The following is a 19,730-nucleotide window of genomic DNA, read 5'->3' as shown; positions in this document are numbered from 1 at the left end:
GTTACCTAGGTTTAATTCCTTTTTTTTTTTTTTTCTTCCTGGAGGGGGCCTCATTTTTAGCTAAGCAATTGCAAACAATAGCTTGATTATACTTCTACATTCTTTTGACACAAGCAATTGCTTCTCTTCCCAAGCACACTGTGACACCAGCTGAATATTGTAATATTTCTCTTCCTGAGCAGTTTTGCCTGGCTCTCACCCACTGAGGAAACCAACTGTAAATGTTAATATTTGGCATTCCTTACACCTCTGGCCATCCACGCAGTTTAACCTTCTGAGACTCTGTATCTGAGCTTTAAGCCTCAGGAAGAAAACAGAAAAGCAAAGGCTAGGGCATGTTGCAAGCCCTGCTTGGTTTCAAGGAATCCTCCAAGCGCTGCTTGGTTTGTTTCTTTCTTTTTTTTTTTTTTGGAGACAGAGTCTCGCTCTGTTACCCAGGCTCGAGTGCAGTGGTGCGATCTTGTCTCACTGCAACCTTCGCCTCTAGGGTTCAAGCGATTCTCTTGCCTCAGCCTCTCCAGTAGCTGGGACTACAGGCACCCACAACCACTCCTGGATAATTTTGGCATTTTTCATAGACACAGGTTTCTCCACATCAGCCAGGCTGGCGTCAAACTCCTGATCGGACCTCAAGCAATCCACCTGCCTCAACCTCCCAAAAGTTTTGAGATTATGGGTGTGAGCCACTGTACCCAGCCAATAGTTTGGGGTTCTAATCAAGTGTGTTCATTGTAGTAAAATATGCATAATGTAAAAATTAATCATTTTTAAGTGTAAAATTTGGTGGCATTAAGTACATCCACAATGGTATGCCACCATCACCGTTATCCATCTCCAGAACGTTTTCATTTCAAACAGAAACTCTGTACCCCTTAAACAGTAACTCCTCAATCTCCTCTGCCAGCCCTTGGTAACCACTATTCTACTTTTGTCTCTATGAATTTGCCTAACCCTAGGTGCTTCATATAAGAGGGATCGTACAATATTTTTTTTGTGTCTGGCTGATTTCCCTTGGCTTAATGTCTGGTCAGGTTACTAGAACAAAATATCATTAATAGGGTGGTTTATAAACAACAGAAATCTATTTTATTTTATTTTACTTATTTATTTTTTTATACAGAGTCTCGCTCTGTCGCCAGGCACCAGGCTGGAGTGCAGATCTTGGCTCACTGCAACCTCCACCTCCCAGGTTCAAACAATTCTCCCTCAGCCTCCCGAATAGCTGGGACTACAGGTGCGTGCCACCATGTCCAGCTAATTTTTGTATTTTAGTAGAGACAGGGTTTCACTATGTTGGCCAGGATGGTCTCAATCTCTTGACCTCGTGATCCACCCTCCTCTGCCTCCCAAAGTGCTGGGATTACAGGCATGAGCCACCGCGCCCGGCCTTTATTTTATGTTTATTTATTTATTTATTTATTTTTGAGATAGCATCTCACTCTGTCACCTGGCTGGAGGGCAGTGGCACAATCTCAGCTCACCGCAACATCTGCCACCTGGGTTCAAGCGATTCTTCTGCCTCAGCCTCCCAAGCAGCTGGGATTACAAGTGTGCGCCACCATGCCCAGCTAATTTTTGTATTTTTAGTAGAGACGGTGTTTCACTGTGTTGGCCAGGTTGGTCTTGATCTCCTGACCTCGTCATCTGCCCACCTTGGCCTCCCAAAGGGCTGGGATTACAGGCGTGAACCACTGTGCTTGACCTTTATTTATATTTTTAAAAACTTACAAGACTATCACTCTCAGATCTTAGTGAGGGCCCCCTGAACAAGTTTCGGTGCTCCTAAACCCCACGTTGTCCAAGGGTCAACTGTAAGTTTGATCCAAAAGTAAGTCCTGATGGCTTTGAAGCAGGAGAAGAACACATCAGGAGAAAATCATGGTCATAGTCAACATATTTTGGGCACTTCTTGTTTTCTTTTCCTTTTTTTTTTGAGATGGAGTTTCACTCTGGTTGCCCAGGCTGGAGTACAATGGTGTGGTCTCAGCTCACCGCAACCTCCGCCTCCCAGATTCAAGCAATTCTCCTGCCTCAGCCTCCCGAGTAGCTGGGATTACAGGCGTGCACCACCATGCCTGCCTAATTTTTATATTTTTAGTAGAGATGGGGTTTCTCCATGTTGGTCAGGGTGGTCTTGAACTCCCGACCTCAGGTGATCCACCCACCTTGGCCTCCCACAATGCTGGTATTACAGGCGTGGGCCACCCTTTTGAGTACTTTCTAAGTGCTGGTACTGTTCTAGTGAGTAATGCTTATTATTATCTCAGTCAGTCCTTGGAGCAGCCAAGCAAGATAAGTGAGGAGGAAACGGGCCTAGAAACACCAAGACCTCTAAATGTGGGTGGCAGAATGTAGCTCAAAACATCACCCCTGCTATTCACAGTGTGGCCCACGAACGGGCAGCTGCATCTTGTGGGAGCTTTTTAGAAATGCAGACTCTCTGCCTGACCCCAGATCTTCTGGATCAAGCCTTCCCTTTCACAGGATCCCCTAGTGATCCCAGCGCACACTGAAGTTTGAACAGCACAGATGGTGATTCACCAGTTAGGCTGCACGTTGGAATCACTTGAGGGATTTCAAACATCCTTAGTGCCCAGGCCAGACACCCCTAGATCAATTACATCTGAATTTCTGGGGCTGTGACCCTGGCGTCAGGATTTTTCAAAGTGACCCCTCTGTTGACACGGGGACAGCAGGCTAACTCCTGCAGGGAGAACTGGGCTGCAGGGTCCAGGCAGCTGCCCGCAGCTCTGTAGCTTTAAGAACTGGGGCGGGCTGGCTGCCGAGGAGACCACGCCGCCGCCTGGGCGACGTGAGCTCAGGCTGTGGGAGCCGATGGAGCTGCCACAGTCAGCGCTTGGGGCTGGCTCCGGCCTGTAGGCCTGAGCCCTGCAGAACAACCCCCCGTGGCGTGGGCGGGCAGAAGAAAGGGGGCCTTTATGCCCTTTTGAGGGAAGCACACATTCTGCGAGGCCGTGGAAACAAAGAGAGGAACTGTTTGTAGCCCTCGTCCAGACGTCCCAAACAAACAGTAAGTCAGAAGGGAACAGCGCACAGCACAGCCCCTCCCTCTGCCCCAGGTGACATCCACCTTGCCCTGCCCCACCTAAGGAGCGCAAGGGTATGCTGAGAGCCCACCCCAGGGCGCTGGCGAGGCAAAACCAGTGAGCCAGGCAGAAAATTCCTTGAAATTCTCCACTGGGCCTAACTGTTCCTCTCCTTGAAAAGTCGGGGCTTGGCTCAAGGCAGATAGCATCTGAGGACGGAGGTAACACAGCAGGTATTGCTAGTGTTTCAACTCTCTTCTCCCTCCTGGAAGGGCCCTTGAGTCCTTGTCACTGCCCTTGAGCACTCCCAGGTCACGTGAAAGCAAAGAAAGTAAAACTGAAACTGCCTTTGGCCACAGGCTTGCTGGGGATGAGGTGACAAAGCTAATGGAGGTGGCAGTTGGGGAAGGGGTTCTGGGATGCTGCGGGCACACGGGCCACAGCTACATGGTTGCCTGCAGGGCTCAAAGGTCCCTCCCTGTTTTGAGGCATGAACGATGGCCGTGGTTGGCTGGAGGCAGAGCCCTGTAAACCCTCGCCAAGGCTCTCTCCAAGCCACTGGTGAGCTCATCTCAGCCTACTCTGGGAGCACCAACACCAGCATTGCACAGGGGGCTGCAGCGGTGTGCTTTGGACCTGTTTACCCACCCAAGGGTAAAGGCAGAGCCAGGTGACTTTGTGGCGGTGGTGGGGGGTCTCTTCTCTTGGATGATCTGTGCTTCCCCTCTGTCCTCCTTCCTACGGGAGATCGAGAGCTAGCTATAACCCGCCTTCCTTCATGAGAACCACACTAAATTACAAAAGTGATCTGAGTGCTGGAGGAGAGCAGCACATTGAGATTATGTTGGCAGGAGGAATGTTGGCATTGATTGGCACGCAGGGGAGGAGAGCTGCTTTGTGCTTTCAAGGTAGCTGAGTATGATCTAAAAAGAAGGAAAGGAGAGGCCGGGAGTAGGAAGAAGGAGAGCTGGCTTCACTGGTGGGGTGGAGTGAAGCCGAGGGAGCAGGAAGGGGAAGGCAGCGAGGGCAGGCCGGAGTTAGCTGAAAGAAGCCTAAACTGTGGCTTATACATAATTATGAGGAAGCATCTTTTTTTTTTTTTTTTTTTTTTTGAGACGAAGTCTTCCTCTGTCACCCAGGCTAGAGTGCAGTGACACGATCTTGGCTCACTGCAACCTCTGCCTCCCAGATTCAAACAATTCTCCCACCTCAGCCTCCTGAGTAGCTGGGATTACAGGCACATGCCACCATGCCTGGCTAATTTTTGTGGTTTTTTTAGTACAGATGGGGTTTCACCATGTTGACCAGGCTGGCCTCAAACTCCTGATCTTGTGATCCACCTGCCTCAGCCTCCCAAAGTGCTGGGATTACAGGCATCAGCCACCACACCAGCCACATCTTTTTTTTTTTTTTTTTTTTCCTTTATTTTGAGATGCAGTCTCTCTCTGTTGCCCAGGCTGGAATGCAGTGGTATGATCTCAGCTCACTACAACCTCCATCTCCCAGGTTCAAGCAATTCTGCCTCAGCCTCCCAAGTAGCAGGGACTACAGGTGTGCACCACCACGTCTGGCTAATTTTTGTAGTTTTAGTAGAGATAGGATTTCACTATGTTAGCCAGCCTGGTCTTGAACTCCTGGCCTCAAGCCATCCACCTGCCCTGGCCTCTCAAAGTGCTGGGATTACAGGCATGAGCCACCACACCTGGCCAGGAAGCATCTGAAAGAGTCAGATGTCACTTCCGGCTGAGGACTAGATCCCAGGAGGCCAATTGGTGGCTTCTGACATGTTTTATTTATAAGTGAGCACTCTTGGAAATTTCGGAAATTTCACGTGGAAGTGTGAAAGAAAGGGCTAATGTTTCCACAGGGCGGCTGGCACTGGAGCTGCTGGTTTGCCGAAGTCCCCACTTTTCCTGCACTATGAGCTTTGCATTCCTTGACCCACCCCCAAACTTCTGTACCTGCCTGGGTCTTGGGGCCAATGCAGATTGCTGCTACTCCTGGCTTAATAATAGCGATTCTCATCCTTTGAGAGCTTCCGTGTGTGTGCAGGCACCGAATGCACAGGTATGTGCTCTTTCTTTTTTTTTTTTTTTTTTGAGACGGAGTTTCACTCTTGTTACCCAGGCTGGAGTACAATGGCGCGATCTCGGCTCACCGCAACCTCCGCCTCCTGGGTTCAAGCAATTCTCCTGCCTCAGCCTCCTGAGTAGCTGGGATTACAGGCACGCGCCACCACGCCCAGCTAATTTTTTGTATTTTTAGTAGAGACGGGGTTTCACCATGTTGACCAGGATGGTTTCGATCTCTTGACCTCGTGATCCACCCGCCTCGGCCTCCCAAAGTGCTGGGATTACAGGCTTGAGCCACCGCGCCCGGCGGTATGTGCTCTTTCAATTAATATCTCCCTTTTTCAGTTGAGCATGACAGATGCACAAAACCAACCCTCTCCTTGACAGACTTCTCAGCCTTTCCAGGTGATCTGCCAAGTTGCTTAGAGGGTATTTGCATTAAAAAAAAATAAAGTTTATTTTCCTATTTTGGGTTTAAGGATTTTCCAACGTGCCTTAAGGCAATATTTCATTTATGCCACACGTTACAGCTTTCAAATCATTTCTTAAACAGACTTGAATTTGTCTTATCCTTCCAGAAGCTCCATGAAGTCTGTAGTTTGGATCTCCTCATGCTGTTTTGGAGGAAGCAGAATTAGAGAGAAACTAAAGGACTGCCCTTAGTCCTTCAGTAATGTGAAGGTTTCACATTCAGGCACAGGTCACTGGAAGATTATGCCATGTCTTTTTGACGATGTGGAATTGTAAAAAGGTTTGCTTTGAAAAGCATAGTGACAGCCGGGCGAGATGGCTCACACCTGTAATCCCAAAACTTTGGGAGGCCAAGGCGGGTAGATCATGAGGTCAGGAGTTCAAGACCAGTCTGGCCAAGATGGTGAAACCCCGTCTCTACTAAATATACAAAAATTAGCCAGGCATGGTGGCAGGCACGTATAATCCCAGCTACTTGGGAGGCTGAGGCAGAGAATTGCTTGAACCCGGGAGGCGGAGGTTGTAGTCAGCCAAGATTGTGCTACTGCACTCCAGCCTGGGTGACAGAGCAAGACTCTGTCTCAAAAAAAACCAAAAAAAACCAAAAAAACAAAAGCATAGTGACTGAGAGTATGATCCCTATCCAGAATACTAGTGTTACCAGAAAGGGGTCCCAAACCAGACCCCAAGGAAGGGTTCTTGGACCTTGTGCAAGAAAAAATTGGGGACAAGTCCGTAGTAAAGTGGAAGTGAAAGCAAATTTATTAAGAAAGTAAAGGAAGAGCGCCGGGCGCGGTGGCTCAAGCCTGTAATCCCAGCACTTTGGGAGGACGAGGCGGGTGGATCACGAGGTCAAGAGATCGAGACCATCCTGGTCAACACGGTGAAACCCCGTCTCTACTAAAAATACAAAAAATTAGCTGGGCATGGTGGCGCGTGCCTGTAATCCCAGCTACTCAGGAGGCTGAGGCAGGAGAATTGCCTGAACCCAGGAGGCGGAGGTTGCGGTGAGCCGAGATTGCGCCATTGCACTCCAGCGTGGGTAACAACAGCGAAACTCCGTCTCAAAAAAGAAAGTAAAGGAAGAAAAGAATGGCTACTCTGGCCAAGCACGGTGGCTCATGCCTATAATCTCAGCCCTTTGGGAGGCCAAGGTGGGCAGATCATGAGGTCAAGAGATAGAGACCATCTTAGCCAATGTGGTGAAACCCCGTCTCTACTAAAAATACAAAAATTAGCTGGGTGTGGTGGTGCACGCCTGTAATCCCAGTTATTTGGAAAGCTGAGGCAGGAGAATCGCTTAAACTCAGGAGTCGGAGATTGCAGTGAGTCAAGATCGCGACACTGCACTCCAGCCTGAAGACAGAGTTAGACCCCATCTCAAAAAAAAAAAGGCTACTCCCTAGGTAGAGCAGCGGCATGGACTGCTTGGTCATAGTATACTTATAATTACTTATGGATTATATGCTAAACAAGGGGTGGATTATTAATGAGTGTTCCGGGAAAGGGGGCAGCAAGTCCTGGAACTGAGGGTTTCTCCCCTCTTTACACAATACAGGGTAATTTCCAGATGTTGCTATGGCATTTATAGACTGTCTTGGTGCTGGAGGGAGTGTCCTTTGCATGCCAATGCATTATAATTAGTGTATAAGGAGCAGTGAGGATGACGAGAGGTCACTTTCATTGCCATCTTGGTTTTGGCTGGTTTCTTTACTGCAAACTGTTTTATCAGCAGGGTCTTAGTGACCTGTATCTTGTGCCTACCTCCTGTCTCATCCTGTGACTAGGAAGGTAGCTCAGTAGGTCTCAGCCTTATTTTACCCAGCCCTTGTTCATGATGGAGTGGCTCTGGTTCAAAAGCCTCTGACACTTGGACTTGACTGCTGGTTTGGCCACTCAATACCTGTGAATCTTTAGGCAAAGTACTGAATCTCCCTGTGCCTCCTTTTTTGTAAAATAGGGATAACAGCTCTCATCTAGGGAGTGTTGTATGGATTAAATGACAGTACATGTGAAGTGTTTAGGACAATGCCTGACACAGAGTAAGCCATTGTTCACACACACACACACACACACACACACACACACACACACAAAAGCCAAACTCTGTAAAATATTTGAAGAGACTTATTCTGAGCCAAACATATGGACCATGACCCATGACACAACCTCAGTAGGTCTTGAGACCATGTGCCCAAGATGGTTGGGATACAGCTTGGTTTTATGCAGTTTAGGGAGACATAGACATCAATCAATACATGTGGGGTACACGTTAGTTTCATTGGTTCAGTCTAGAATTGAGGGAGAGGGAGGTTTTCAGGTCATAAGTGGATTCAAAGATCTCCTAATTGGCTATTTGTTAAAAGAGTTAAGCTTTGCTTAAAGTTGACGTTAGCAGGAAGAAATGCTTGGATCTAAGATAAGGGGGATTGTGGAATCCAAGGGCCAGGGTTCTTGTTATGTAGCTGAAGCCTCCAGGTAGCAAGATTCAGAGAGAATGGATGGTAAATCTCCCTTTTTTTTTCCTCTCAGACGGAATCTCACTCAGTCGCCCAGGCTGGAGTGCAGTGGCATGATCTCGGCTTACTGCACCTCCGCCTCCTAGGTTCAACTGATTCACTTCCCTCAGCCTCTGAGGAGCTGGGATTACAGGCACCACCCCCACTAACCATGCCCAGCTAATTTTTGTGTTTTTAGATTTTTAGTAGAGACGTGGTTTCACCATATTGACCAGGCTGGTCTCGAACTCCTGACCTCAAGCGATCTACCTAGGTGCCTCAGTCTCCTAAAGTGCTGGGATTACAGGTATGAGCCACTGAGCCAGGCAGATGGTAAATCTCTTATTAGACCTTAAAAGGTGCTAGACTCTTCACTACTCTCTTCAGGGTTGGGAGGACCTGGAAGGGGAAAGAGCTACTTACGTTAACAGAGTCTTTACAGATGCAAAACCGTTTCAAAGTACGGGTGACAAAACATATTTGGGATAAAATATTTTGATTTCCTTCTTTATCTGTCATGTGATAGAGTCAGGTTGGAATTTGGTATCTTATTGCTACAGAGAGTCTCTTTTGTTAGTCTTAAGATCTGTTTTAATGTTAATGCTGGTCAGTTGTATCTAAACTCCAAAGTGGAGGGGGTGTAATGAGGCATGTCCAACCATTCTCCTCCCATCATGGCCTGGACTTGTTTTTCAGGTTTCTTTGGAATGCCTTTGGCAGAGAGGGGGTCCATTCAATTGGTTGAAGGGCTTAGAACAATTGAAGGGCTTAGAATTTTATTTTTGGTTTATTCTTTCAAGAAATATTCCTATCAGTGGGGCCAGGCGTGGTGGCTCATACCTGTAATCTCAAAACTTTGTGAGGCCAAGACAGGGAGATTGCTTGAGCTCAGGAGTTTGAAACCAGCCTGGGCAACATTATGAGACCCTGTCTCTATGAAAAAAAGTTTTAAAAAGATAAAAAAAATAAATTATACGATTACTACTACTAAAATTATTATTATCTGTGCCTTTGGGAGACACTCTATATTAGTTAGGGTCCAGGTTAAATTGTAAAAAAGATCCCAAAATACTTTTGCTTAAAAAGGGTAGAAGATTTTTCGTCTTTCACATAATAGCTTAGAGGTAGATGGTCAGTCGAAGACAGGCAAGCCACTCTGCTCCACAGGGTCATTCAGGAACCCAGCTTCCTCCATCTTGTTGCTCCCTTTTCTGCATTCGATATCATTCAATATCACCTTCACCTTCTGTTCCTGCTTGTAGTGGGAAGAGGGAAAGAATTAGAGGGCAAGCAGCTCCCTTCTAAATGATATAATTCAGAAGTTAGACATATTCTTTCACTCATATTCCCTGACCCACTCTGTTCCCCTGACCAAACTTCCCAGGCTTTTCCACCTTTGTCTGACCTTGTCTTTCTGGACCTTTGGTACTACTGTGCTCCTGTTACCTGGAGCCTCTTTCTCACTGCAGTGCTACTCTTTCTAGCTTCCCAGTCTACTTTGCTGGACACTTTTTTCCATTTCCTTCACAAAGGCCTCCTGTTCCACTCACTCCCTAAATATCCCCTGGGTCTCTGTGTCCCACCCACTGCCCTTCTTGCCCTCTGCCCTCTCCCTTGGTTTAATATTGTCAACTTGATTGGATTGAAGCATATAAAGTATTGATCCTGGGTGTGTCTGTGAGGGTGTTGCCAAAGGAGATTAACATTTGAGTCGGTGGACTAGGAGAGGCGCCCTCAATGTGAGTGGGCACCATCTAATCAGCTGCCAGCTTATCTAGTAGGATAAAAGCATGCAGAGGAGCATGGAAGAACTAGACTGGCTGAGTCTTTCAGCCTCCACTTTTCTCCTGTGCTGGATACTTCCTGCCCTTGAACATCAGAACATCAGACTCCAAGTTCTTCAGCTTTTTTTTTTTTTTTTTTTTTAAATTGAGACAGAGTTTTGCTCTTGTTGCCCAGGCTGGAGTGCAATGGTGTGATCTCAGCTCACTGCAACCTCCACCTCCCAGGTTCAAACGATTCTCTTACCTCAGCCTCCTGAGTAGCTGGGACTATAGGCATGCACCACCACATCCGGCTAATTTTTGTATTTTTTGTAGAGATGGGTTTCACCGTGTTGGCCAGGCTGGTTTTGAACTCTGACCCCCAGGTGATCCACCTGCCTCGGCCTCCCAAAGTGCTGGGATTACAGGTGTGAGCCACTGCACCCAGCTCTCATAGTTATTTGTGATTCCTTTTCTTCATTGCACCTTTTGCATGCATTCAACTATACATGTTCTGGCAAGTCTACCTCTTCCAGTTTCTCAAATCCACCCTTCCTCTCATTCTCTCCCTTGGGGAGAGGCTTTTTTTTTGTTGTTTTTTTGTTTTTTGAGACGGAGTTTCTCTCTTGTTACCCAGGCTGGAGTGCAATGGCGCGATCTCGGCTCACTGCAACCTCCGCCTCCTGGGTTCAGGCAATTCTCCTGCCTCAGCCTCCTGAGTAGCTGGGATTACAGGCACGCGCCACCATGCCCAGCTAATTTTTTGTATTTTTAGTAGAGACGGGGTTTCACCATGTTGACCGGGATGGTCTCGATCTCTTGACCTCATGATCCACCCGCCTCGGCCTCCCAAAGTGCTGGGATTACAGGCTTGAGCCACCGCGCCTGGCAGGGGAGAGGCTTGATTGCTTCTCACACAGCTATGACAAAGGATCCCTGAGGGATGTGATTCTTCACTTTCATCCTCTACCGAGTGCTGCCTGCTCATGGCATCCTCCCACCCTTAGTGCTCCCGGAGCTCTTAGATGAAGCTCATACTCCTTCAGTTTATTCACATGCTCCTTCCCAATCAATTCTTTGTCTATCTTCCGAGCCCCTCTCCCTCTTTACCCCAGGTGTGCCAACCACTCACACTTTCACCAGCCAAGGCTTCTTCAACTTTTCTCCCAGTGCTGATTAAATTCATGCAGCCCCTCCCATACCGCAGCTCTCTGAGTGAATACAGTTTTCCTTGCCTTTTCCCCATTAGCAGCTCTAGTGCTTAAGCACATTGCCCAACACACAGAAGGTGCTCTCTAAATAGCAAAATAATGAACTGTATGTCTCTTTCTATGTCCTACTCCTCCAGCATCCAGTCGTGCCACCTGCTCTGTACCCAAGCTTCCGAGAAGACCCTCTTCTCCCATGGGGATGTCTGTAACTCTTTCTTCAAGAAATAATGTTTTTGGCTGGGCACGGTGGCTTATGTCTGCAATTCCAGCCCTTTGGGAGGCTGAGGAGGGTGGATCACCTGAGGTCAGTAGTTCGAGACCAGCCTGACCAACATGGCAAAACCCCATCTCTAAAAATACAAAAATTAGCAGATGTGCTGCTGCACACCTGTAGTCCCAGCTACTTGGGAGGCTGAGGCAGGAGAATTGCTTGAACCCAAGAGGCAAAGGTTGCAGTGAGCCAAGATCGCGCAACTGCACTCCAGCCTGGGTGACAGAGCAAGACTCCGTCTCAAAAAAAAAAAAAAAAAAGAAAGAAAGAAAAAAGAAATAATATTTTCAAGAACAAACAACAAACAACTCTACTAATGTCTTTGGTGAAGCTTTCTCCTACTTCCCAGCCAGATTTTCATTATTTATTTATTCACTGAGTATTTTTTAAATGCCTTTAGTGTGCCAGGCACTGTTCAATATACTGGTGAGAAGAGCAGGGAAATAAAATGACAAAAACCCCTACCCTTACGAGGATCACAGTATAGCATGGGGAGTTAGAAATAAGCATCTGTCTCTTCTTTGGTCTTTAAGCACCTCACAGGCACTGGCCATGTCTATTCATCTGTTTATTCCCTGCATCTAACAGAGTGCTCAACGTATTGCTTGATGAACAGGTTTTGAGCACTGGGAGATGATTGCAGAAGAGCTAAGAACTGGTAACAGTTGTATTTAGTGGAGAACAGTATTCACACCTTGTTGTCTAGATTGCCTTGAAATCAGGCTCTGCATTTTATCTTCTGTTTTTTTTTCATTTCTTAGAAAAACCTGTTAAGAGTAATTTAAACCTATTAAAAACCTATTTAGAGTAATTTCATTAAAGAGTCCTTTGTTTGTTTGTTTGTTTGTTTGTTTTTTGAGACAGAGTCTCGCCCTGTTCCCCAAGCTGTGGTGCAGCCATGGCTCCCTGCAGCCTTGACACCCTGAGCTCTGCAATCCTCCCACCTCAGCCTCCTGAGTAGCTGGGAACACAGGTATGAGCCACCCTGCCCACCTAATTTTTTATTTTTTGTAGAGATGGGGTCCCACTGTGTTTCCCGGGCTGGTCTCAAACTCCTGGGCTCAAGGAATTCTCTCACCTCAGCCTTCCAAGTAGCTGCCATTACAGGCATGCACCACCACGCCCAGCTAATTTTGTATTTTTAGTAGAGACAGGGTTTCTCCATGTTGGTCAGGGTGGTCTCAAACTCCCAACCTCTGGTGATCCGCTCGCCTTGGCCTCCCAAAGTGCTGGGATTACAGGTGTGAGCCACCACGCCTAGTCAGTTCTTTCTTTTTTTAAGGGTGCATTTAATTAAACAAAGAGGCACTCACTATGTCTCCAGTATTACTCTGGGTTTGTGGGCTATGAAGACAGATGAGACACAGTCCCTGTCCTTGGAGTAGTTAGACTTAGCAGGTGACAGATACCTGAGCCACAGAAACAGTCAAGAGTTGCTCCCTGTGCCCGGGGAATTCTGTTCAGCCCACACCACATTAGTCACTAGTGACAGCCACCAGACTTGAAGCATCGTGACTACCTGGATCATCACAGAGGAATTAATGCATTTCTATAGGGCTAAGTTGGGTGTTTCCAAAAATGTCAAGTAACAAACACACAACAGAACATTTGTAAGAGCAGGATTCCAAGACATCGGTTCGACAGTAAACAGAGAGGGCCAGCCAAGCATATTCTCATGCTGCAAAGCCATTTGACATTAGCACACATCTTGAAGCAATAAACACAGCCCTGGCAGGCCCTGGCAAATGGCACTTGTGAGTATTTAGAAAGCCCTGTTTGGGAACACTGTCAGATTAACTGTAGGTTGGGAGAGATGGGATAGAGACAGTTAAAAAAAAAAAATGAATGAACTGTATGCTTTCAGAAACGTTAAACTCTCACTCACAGAGCCTAATGTATCAAGTTAAGGTCCATTGTAACAGCACTTCAGGTCTTTTTTTTTGGAGACAAGGTCTCATTCTGTCGCTCAGGCTGGAGTGCAGTGGCACAATCATGGCTCACTGCAGCCTCAACCCCCTGGGTTTAGATGATCCTCCCACCTTAGCTTCACGGGTAGCTGAGACTACAGGTATGCGCACTACCAGAGCCAGCTAATTTTTTGTAGAGGCAGGGTTTCGCCATGGTGCCTAGGCTAGTTTTGAACTTCTGGGTTCAAACAGTTCACCTGCCTCAGCCTTCCAAAATGCTGGGATTACATATATGAGCCCCTGCACCCAGTCTGGTTTTGATTTTTTTTTTTTTTTACAGAGCATCATTTATTTTAAAAGTCAGACTTTTCGGCCTCAGCCCACCTGTACCCGGGTGGAAAAAAAAAAGTCAGACTTTTTTTTTTTTTTTTTTTTACTCTGTCGCCTAGGCTGGAGTGCAGTGGCGCGATCTCAGTTCACTGCAACCTCTGCCTCCCGGGTTCAAGTGGTTCTCCTGCCTCAGCTTCCTGAGTAGCTGGGACTATAGTTACCCACCCCTAACCCAGCTAATTTTTGTATTTTTAGTAGAGACGGGGTTTCACCATGTTTGCCAGGATGGTCTCGATCTCCTGACCTCATGATCTACCCTTCTTGGCCTCCCAAAGTGCTGGGATTACAGGTGTGAGCCACCGCACTGGTTGATAGTCAGACTTTTAAAAGTAGCAAACCCAGCCAGCTGGGAGTGAGCAGCTGCTCCTCACTAATTTGCTGTCAAGGAGCTGAGCGAAGGGAAGCGCCCTTCTCCCTCCTCCCTGATGCCTCTTCTTTTCTCTGGGGTTTCCACATTTATTGTATTACTGAATTTGGTCTGTGAGGTTGACAGTTCAGGAGAACTTAAAGCTGGAGGTAACAAATGGGTCCGCTGTGGGCAAGCTGCCTGTTAATTCATGGCAGATTAGACTTTCTGTGAACGGTATGGCTTTTTTCTACCATGAGTTCACTGAGGCCAGAAGAAAGGGCTGGTGGAAGGCTATTTCCCAGGGCTAAGGAAACTGTCCTGTTACACAGGGTTTGGTTGTAACTCACTCTGATTCTGTGGTTGAACAGAAGCAAATCGGCATGTTTTAGAGAAGCCTTCACTGTTTGTTCTGTTGAGATTTTTTACCTGCTGTACTTGAGATGCACCTGCTGCAGAATCTGACCTCTGGAATGGCTGAGATCCTGTCTCAAATGGATTTGAGCAAAAAAGGGGAATTGACTGGCAGAAAAGTCCAGAGAGAGATGTCTATTTAGGTGAAGCTGTTTATCCAGAGAGAGATCTGGGTTTAGGTATGCTTGCTTGTAGGGCCAGGGGTGACAGCATGAAGTCTCGCCTTTGTACCCTTGGTTCTCTGCTTTCTTCTCTGTTGGTTTCCTTCTTGGTCCAACTCTCTCTGTGCGGTGACAAAAGACCACTGGCAGCCTATGCTCACAATGTCCCTGCATCTAGCAATTTCAGAGGCGAGCAATACTTCTTTCTTAACAGCTATACAAATTCAAAGGATAAGGCCGGGCATGGTGGCTCATGCCTGTAATCCCAGCACTTTGGGAGGCCAAGGCAGGCAGATCACCTGAGGTCAGCAGTTTGAGACCAGCGTGGTCAACATGGTGAAACCCTGTCTCTACTAAAAATACAAAAATCAGCTGGGCATGGGCTACTCAGAAGGCTGAGTCAGGAGAATTGCTTGAACCCAGGAGGTGGAGGCTACAGTGAGCCGAGATCTTGCCACTGCTCTCCAGCCTGGTGACAGAGCAAGACTCAGTCTCAAAAAAACAAAAAATGAAAAAAATCAAAGGATAACTCTGGTTGCCTAGCTTGGCTCATGTGACCATCCCCAAACCAAACATTGTGCTAAGGAGGATGAGCTATTTTGATTGTCACCTAGGTCTGAGATAGCGACTGACAGCCCCACCGGGTAGTGAGGGACACTCTTCCAATTTGCTGAGCATGTAATGGTTTCTTAGGGCTGCCACAACGAATCCCAGCTTACTTGGTGGCTAAAACCAACAGAAATCTCTTATCTCACAGCTCTGGGGGCAGGAGTTCCTGGTCAGTGTTTCAGGGGGACCATATTCCCTCTGGTACCTCTAGGGAATAGTCTCTGCCTCCATCTTCACAGGAGGCCCCTTCTGTGTTTCTCCTGTAATATCTGTGCCTTCTCTTCTTACAATTACGGGTGTTGGGGTGTGCTCAGAGCAGGGGGCCTGAAGAATGCCTCCTCTGTTTACAGCACACCCAACAGGAATCTGGCGTCATTGCAACAAGGGACACAGAGCTTGTGTGAACTCCCTACAAACAAATGCCCTACACATGAAAGAAAATAAAATAAACAGAACATGTGTCAGGTTGGGTGTGGTGGCTCAGGCCTGTAATCCCAGCACTTTGGGAGGCCGAGGCCGGAGAATTGTTTGAGCCCAGGAGTTTGACAGAAGCCTGGGCAATATAGCAAGACCCCATCTTGACCACACAAAAAAATGTGTTACTGGTTTTAGGGTCCACTCAATTAATCCATAATAATCTCATCTCAAGATTTTTTCACTTAATTGTATCTGCAAAGACCTGTTTTCCAAATAAAGTCATATTCACAGATACGGGGTGAGGGTTAGGACTTTTGGGGGACATAATTCTACCCCCTGTAGGGCAGAAATAAATAGCCACTGCACTCCACCCCTTTTCCACATAAACAGTTTCAGAAATGCACCACCCCAGTGTGGTACAGGCTACCCACATCCATGCAAAGCTGGCCTGTGTACATTCTTCTCAGTCAGGCCTTGATACTACTCTTTTTTTTTTTTTTTTTTTTGAGACAGAGTTTCGCTCTTGTTACCCAGGCTGGAGTGCAATGGCACGATCTCGGCTCACCGCAACCTCCGCCTCCTGGGTTCAGGCAATTCTCCTGCCTCAGCCTCCTGAGTAGCTGGGATTACAGGCACGCGCCACCATGCCCAGCTAATTTTTGTATTTTTAGTAGAGACAGGGTTTCACTATGTTGACCGGGATGGTCTCGATCTCTTGACCTCGTGATCCACCCGCCTCGGCCTCCCAAAGTGCTGGGATTACAGGCTTGAGCCACTGCGCCCGGCCGATACTACTCTTTTTTATTTTTTTCCCCTCAAGATGTTGTCTTGCTCTGTCGCCCAGGCTGGAGTGCAATGGTGAAATCTCAGCTCACTGCAACCTCTGCCCCCTGGATTCAAGTGATTCTCCTGCCTCAGCCACTCGAGTAGCTGGGATTACAGGTGTGCACCACCACGCTTGGCTAAGTTTTTATATTTTTAGTAGAGATGGGATTTCACTGTATTGGCCAGGATGGTCTCAATGTCTTGACCTCGTGATCCACTTGCCTTGGTCTCCCAAAGTGCTGGGATTACAGGCGTGAGCCACTGCACCCGGCCTTTTTTTTTTTTTTTTTTTTTTTTCTTTTGAGACCGAGTCTCAGCCTGTCACCCAGGCTGGATTGCACTGGCATGATCTCTACTCACTGCAACCTCTGCCTCCCAGGTTCAAGGGATCTTGTGCTTCCCGAGTAGCTGGGATTACAGGTGTGCACTACCACACCTGGCTAATTTTTGTATTTCTGTTAGAGACCGGGTTTTATACCATGTTGGCCAGGCAGGTCTCGTACTCCTGATCCTCAAGTGATCTGCCGTCTTCGGCCTCCCAAAGTGCTGGGATTACAGGCATGAACCACCATGGCCACACAAAAAGTCACTTTGTATCTCCTGAAGGATATGGTTCCTCACATCCAGGGGTGGTGCCTGTAATCTTCTCTCTGGAAGAGGCTCTCTTGCCCATTGCCTTCCATGAGTGGCATCAGAGAGACTGCCCTTCCAGAAACTGTATATTTGAGCATACTGCTGCAGGATTTGCAGACATGAAGGCAGAGGTCTGGGGCTGGCCTTTGTAGCCGAGCACCCCCATGCTTGGTTTACTGGACAGGATTGAGTGTCTCTGGTGACAAGTCTACAGCTCATGGGCAGTTTCTGGATGGTCTATTTTCTTTTTCTTTTTCTTTTTTTTGAGTTATAATCTCTCGCTGTCACCCATGCTGAAGTGCAGTGCATAACTATGGTTCACTATAGCCTCAACCTCCCAGTCTCAAGCTATCCTCCCACCTCAGCCTCCTGAGTAGCTAGGACCACAGGCATGTGCCACCATGCCTGGCTAATTTTTAAATATTCTGTAGTGACAGGGTCTTGCCATGTTGTCTAGGCGGGTCTTGAACTCCTGGTCTCAAGCAATCCTCCTGCCTCAGCCTTTCCAAGTGCTGGGATTACAGGTGTGAGCCACCATTCCAGGACCTTCGTCCATTTTCTGATAACTCTGTGAGCTGCCAACTGGAGCTGGAAACGCGTCAAGTCATGCTCTGGAATCTGGAGCTCATCCTCACTACACCTGTCTCCCCTACCCACTTCTCCCCGAGCCTTCCTTCAGACTGCAGCCTTCTGGCCTCCACCCCAACACACTGGGCCTGGGCTAGAGGGATGAGGCCGGCCTGTCTGGCCCCTGGCTTCAGGCTGTTTGCAGTTTGGCCAGGCAGGGAGTACAGGGCAGGACCAGCTTGTGGGGAGCCAGGGGAAACTGCTTCTCCAGGTTTCTGTCCCTCACACCGTGTCGTCCGTCTCCCAGCCTTTGCCTCGCACCTAGCCTGAGGCAGGGAATCTGACTTTTGCAATCCTGAAATATGATTTTCTGGTTCTCAGCTCAGTTGAATTACTTGCCACAGAAAGAGAAACTCATGTCTTTCTTTTCTCCTTCCCTGCTTTCTGAAAGGTCAGTTGGGACCAAAGTGCATCTTTTTCTCACGCCAGGCCTGGTGGCTTATGCCTGTAATCCCAGCTCTTCAGAAGGCTGAAACGGGCAGATCACCTGCAGTCAGGAGTTCGAGACCAGCCTGACCAGCATGGAGAAACCCCATCTCTACTAAAAATACCAAAGTAGCCAGGCATGGTGGCGCATGCCTGTAATCCCAGCTACTCGGGAGGCTGAGGCAAGAGAACCACTTGAACCCAGGAGGCAGAGGTTACGGTGAGCCAAGATCATGCCATTGCACTCCAGCCTGGGCAACAAAAGCAAAACTCTGTCTCAGAAAAAAATCCATCTTTTTCTCAGAACTTACTAAGGCTGAAGAAGGGGCAGGATACCCCAGGCACCTGGGTTTTTTTTTCTTAACAAGTTTTACAAATTTCCAGCCTCATTGAACATGTGGTCTGACTCACAGGGCTCAACAGGAGAGGGTTTGGCTATCTTGCACCACGTGATAGGTATTGCTCACTCCTGAGTCAGGAAGGGAAACCACGCCTTACACCCACCTCAGCACAGCACATTCCAGATATCAGGGCCTTTTATTTGCAAAACCCTGCTCCTGGTTCAGAATTCTGAGTTACTTAAGACACTTGCTTGCAATTGATGTTAAGAAAGATCCAGGCTGGGCCCACTGGCTCACACCTGCAATCCCAGCACTTTGGGAGGCTCAGGCGGGTAGACTGCTTGAGCCCAGGAGTTCGAGACCAGCCTGGGCAACATGGAGAAACCTCATCTCTACCCCCCCCCAAAAAAAGAAATCACGAAAATATTAGCCAGACATGGGGGTGGTGGCATGTGGCTGTAATCTTAGCTACTTGGAAGGCTGAAGTGGGAGGACCACTTGAGCCTAGACATGGAGGTTAGAATGATCACGCCACTGCTCTCCTGCCTGTGTGACAGAGTGAGACTGTCTCAAACCAAATAAAATAAAATAAAAAAATAAAAGGAAGATACAGAAAGTGGGTTGTATTAGCTTATATAACTAGGAAGCAGGAAAGGCTGGATCAAGGCACCTAAATGACAGGATAAGGACTTTGTTTCTCACCCCCACTTTGCTCCCTGTGACTCCCCAGCCCTTCTTTCTGCTTTCCTTTCTACTGGTTTCAGTGGGTTTTTCAGGCCAATTTTCATGGAGCTCTAGTCCTGCAGTGCATTTACATCTAGCAATCCACTACTTCCTGAGTTGTTCCAACAGAAGACACAGGGAGGGCTCTGAGTGGGCTCACTGGGGACCTCTGCTCACCCCCTGTATTAAGTAACCACTAAGGTCAGATGAGTGGAAATACTCTAGTTAGTCGGCCTGAGTCACATGGCATTCACTATTGATGGGACAGTTAAGGCCACGTGATTGGCAGCCCCTCTGGGTTGGGGGAAAGACAGTTTCTGAAAGGAAAAAAAATGCTAGGGAGACAAAATCAAATGTTGAGGGGCTGGGCCTCTGAGCAGGTTCTCAGTTTGCATTCTCCAGTGGGTCAGAAGCCTGACAGTCCACCTAGCCTCTGCTTCAAGCTTCAGGGGACCTAGTTCTATTCCTGCATCCTTAGCCATCATCTACACACTTTTTATCTTTTCTTTTACGTTTTTTAAAATTGTGAAATCTATATACATATAAGCCATATGTTCAACTTAAAGAATAGTAAACAA

At 47.6% G+C, this 19,730-nt stretch overlaps 1 protein-coding gene and 1 non-coding gene across 7 annotated transcripts in view; both read left to right on the top strand.

Moving 5' to 3' along the window:
* The first annotated feature begins 2,804 nt into the window (after positions 1-2,804).
* DGLUCY (D-glutamate cyclase) overlaps positions 2,805-19,730 on the top strand; it is a 105,635-nt gene continuing 88,709 nt past the window's right edge. For 3 of the 6 annotated variants that reach the window (XM_010350573.3, XM_010350572.3, XM_074393473.1), the window contains exon 1: positions 2,805-3,031. Coding sequence is in view for 1 of the 6 variants with exons in the window: in XM_010350575.3 (XP_010348877.3) it covers positions 3,545-3,717 (173 nt within the window). In the remaining 5 variants the exon portion in view is untranslated. The other 3 variants (XM_074393475.1, XM_074393474.1, XM_010350575.3) reach the window with 2 other exon arrangements.
* Positions 15,462-15,592, top strand: LOC120364180 (small nucleolar RNA SNORA11). Its single transcript, XR_005579522.1, has one exon. It is a non-coding gene; the product is annotated as a small nucleolar RNA SNORA11 (small nucleolar RNA).

Source organism: Saimiri boliviensis, chromosome 2 (genome assembly GCF_048565385.1).
Source record: "Saimiri boliviensis isolate mSaiBol1 chromosome 2, mSaiBol1.pri, whole genome shotgun sequence".
NCBI classification, from domain to species: Eukaryota; Metazoa; Chordata; class Mammalia; order Primates; family Cebidae; genus Saimiri; species Saimiri boliviensis.
This window is presented reverse-complemented; position numbering and strand designations above follow the sequence as displayed.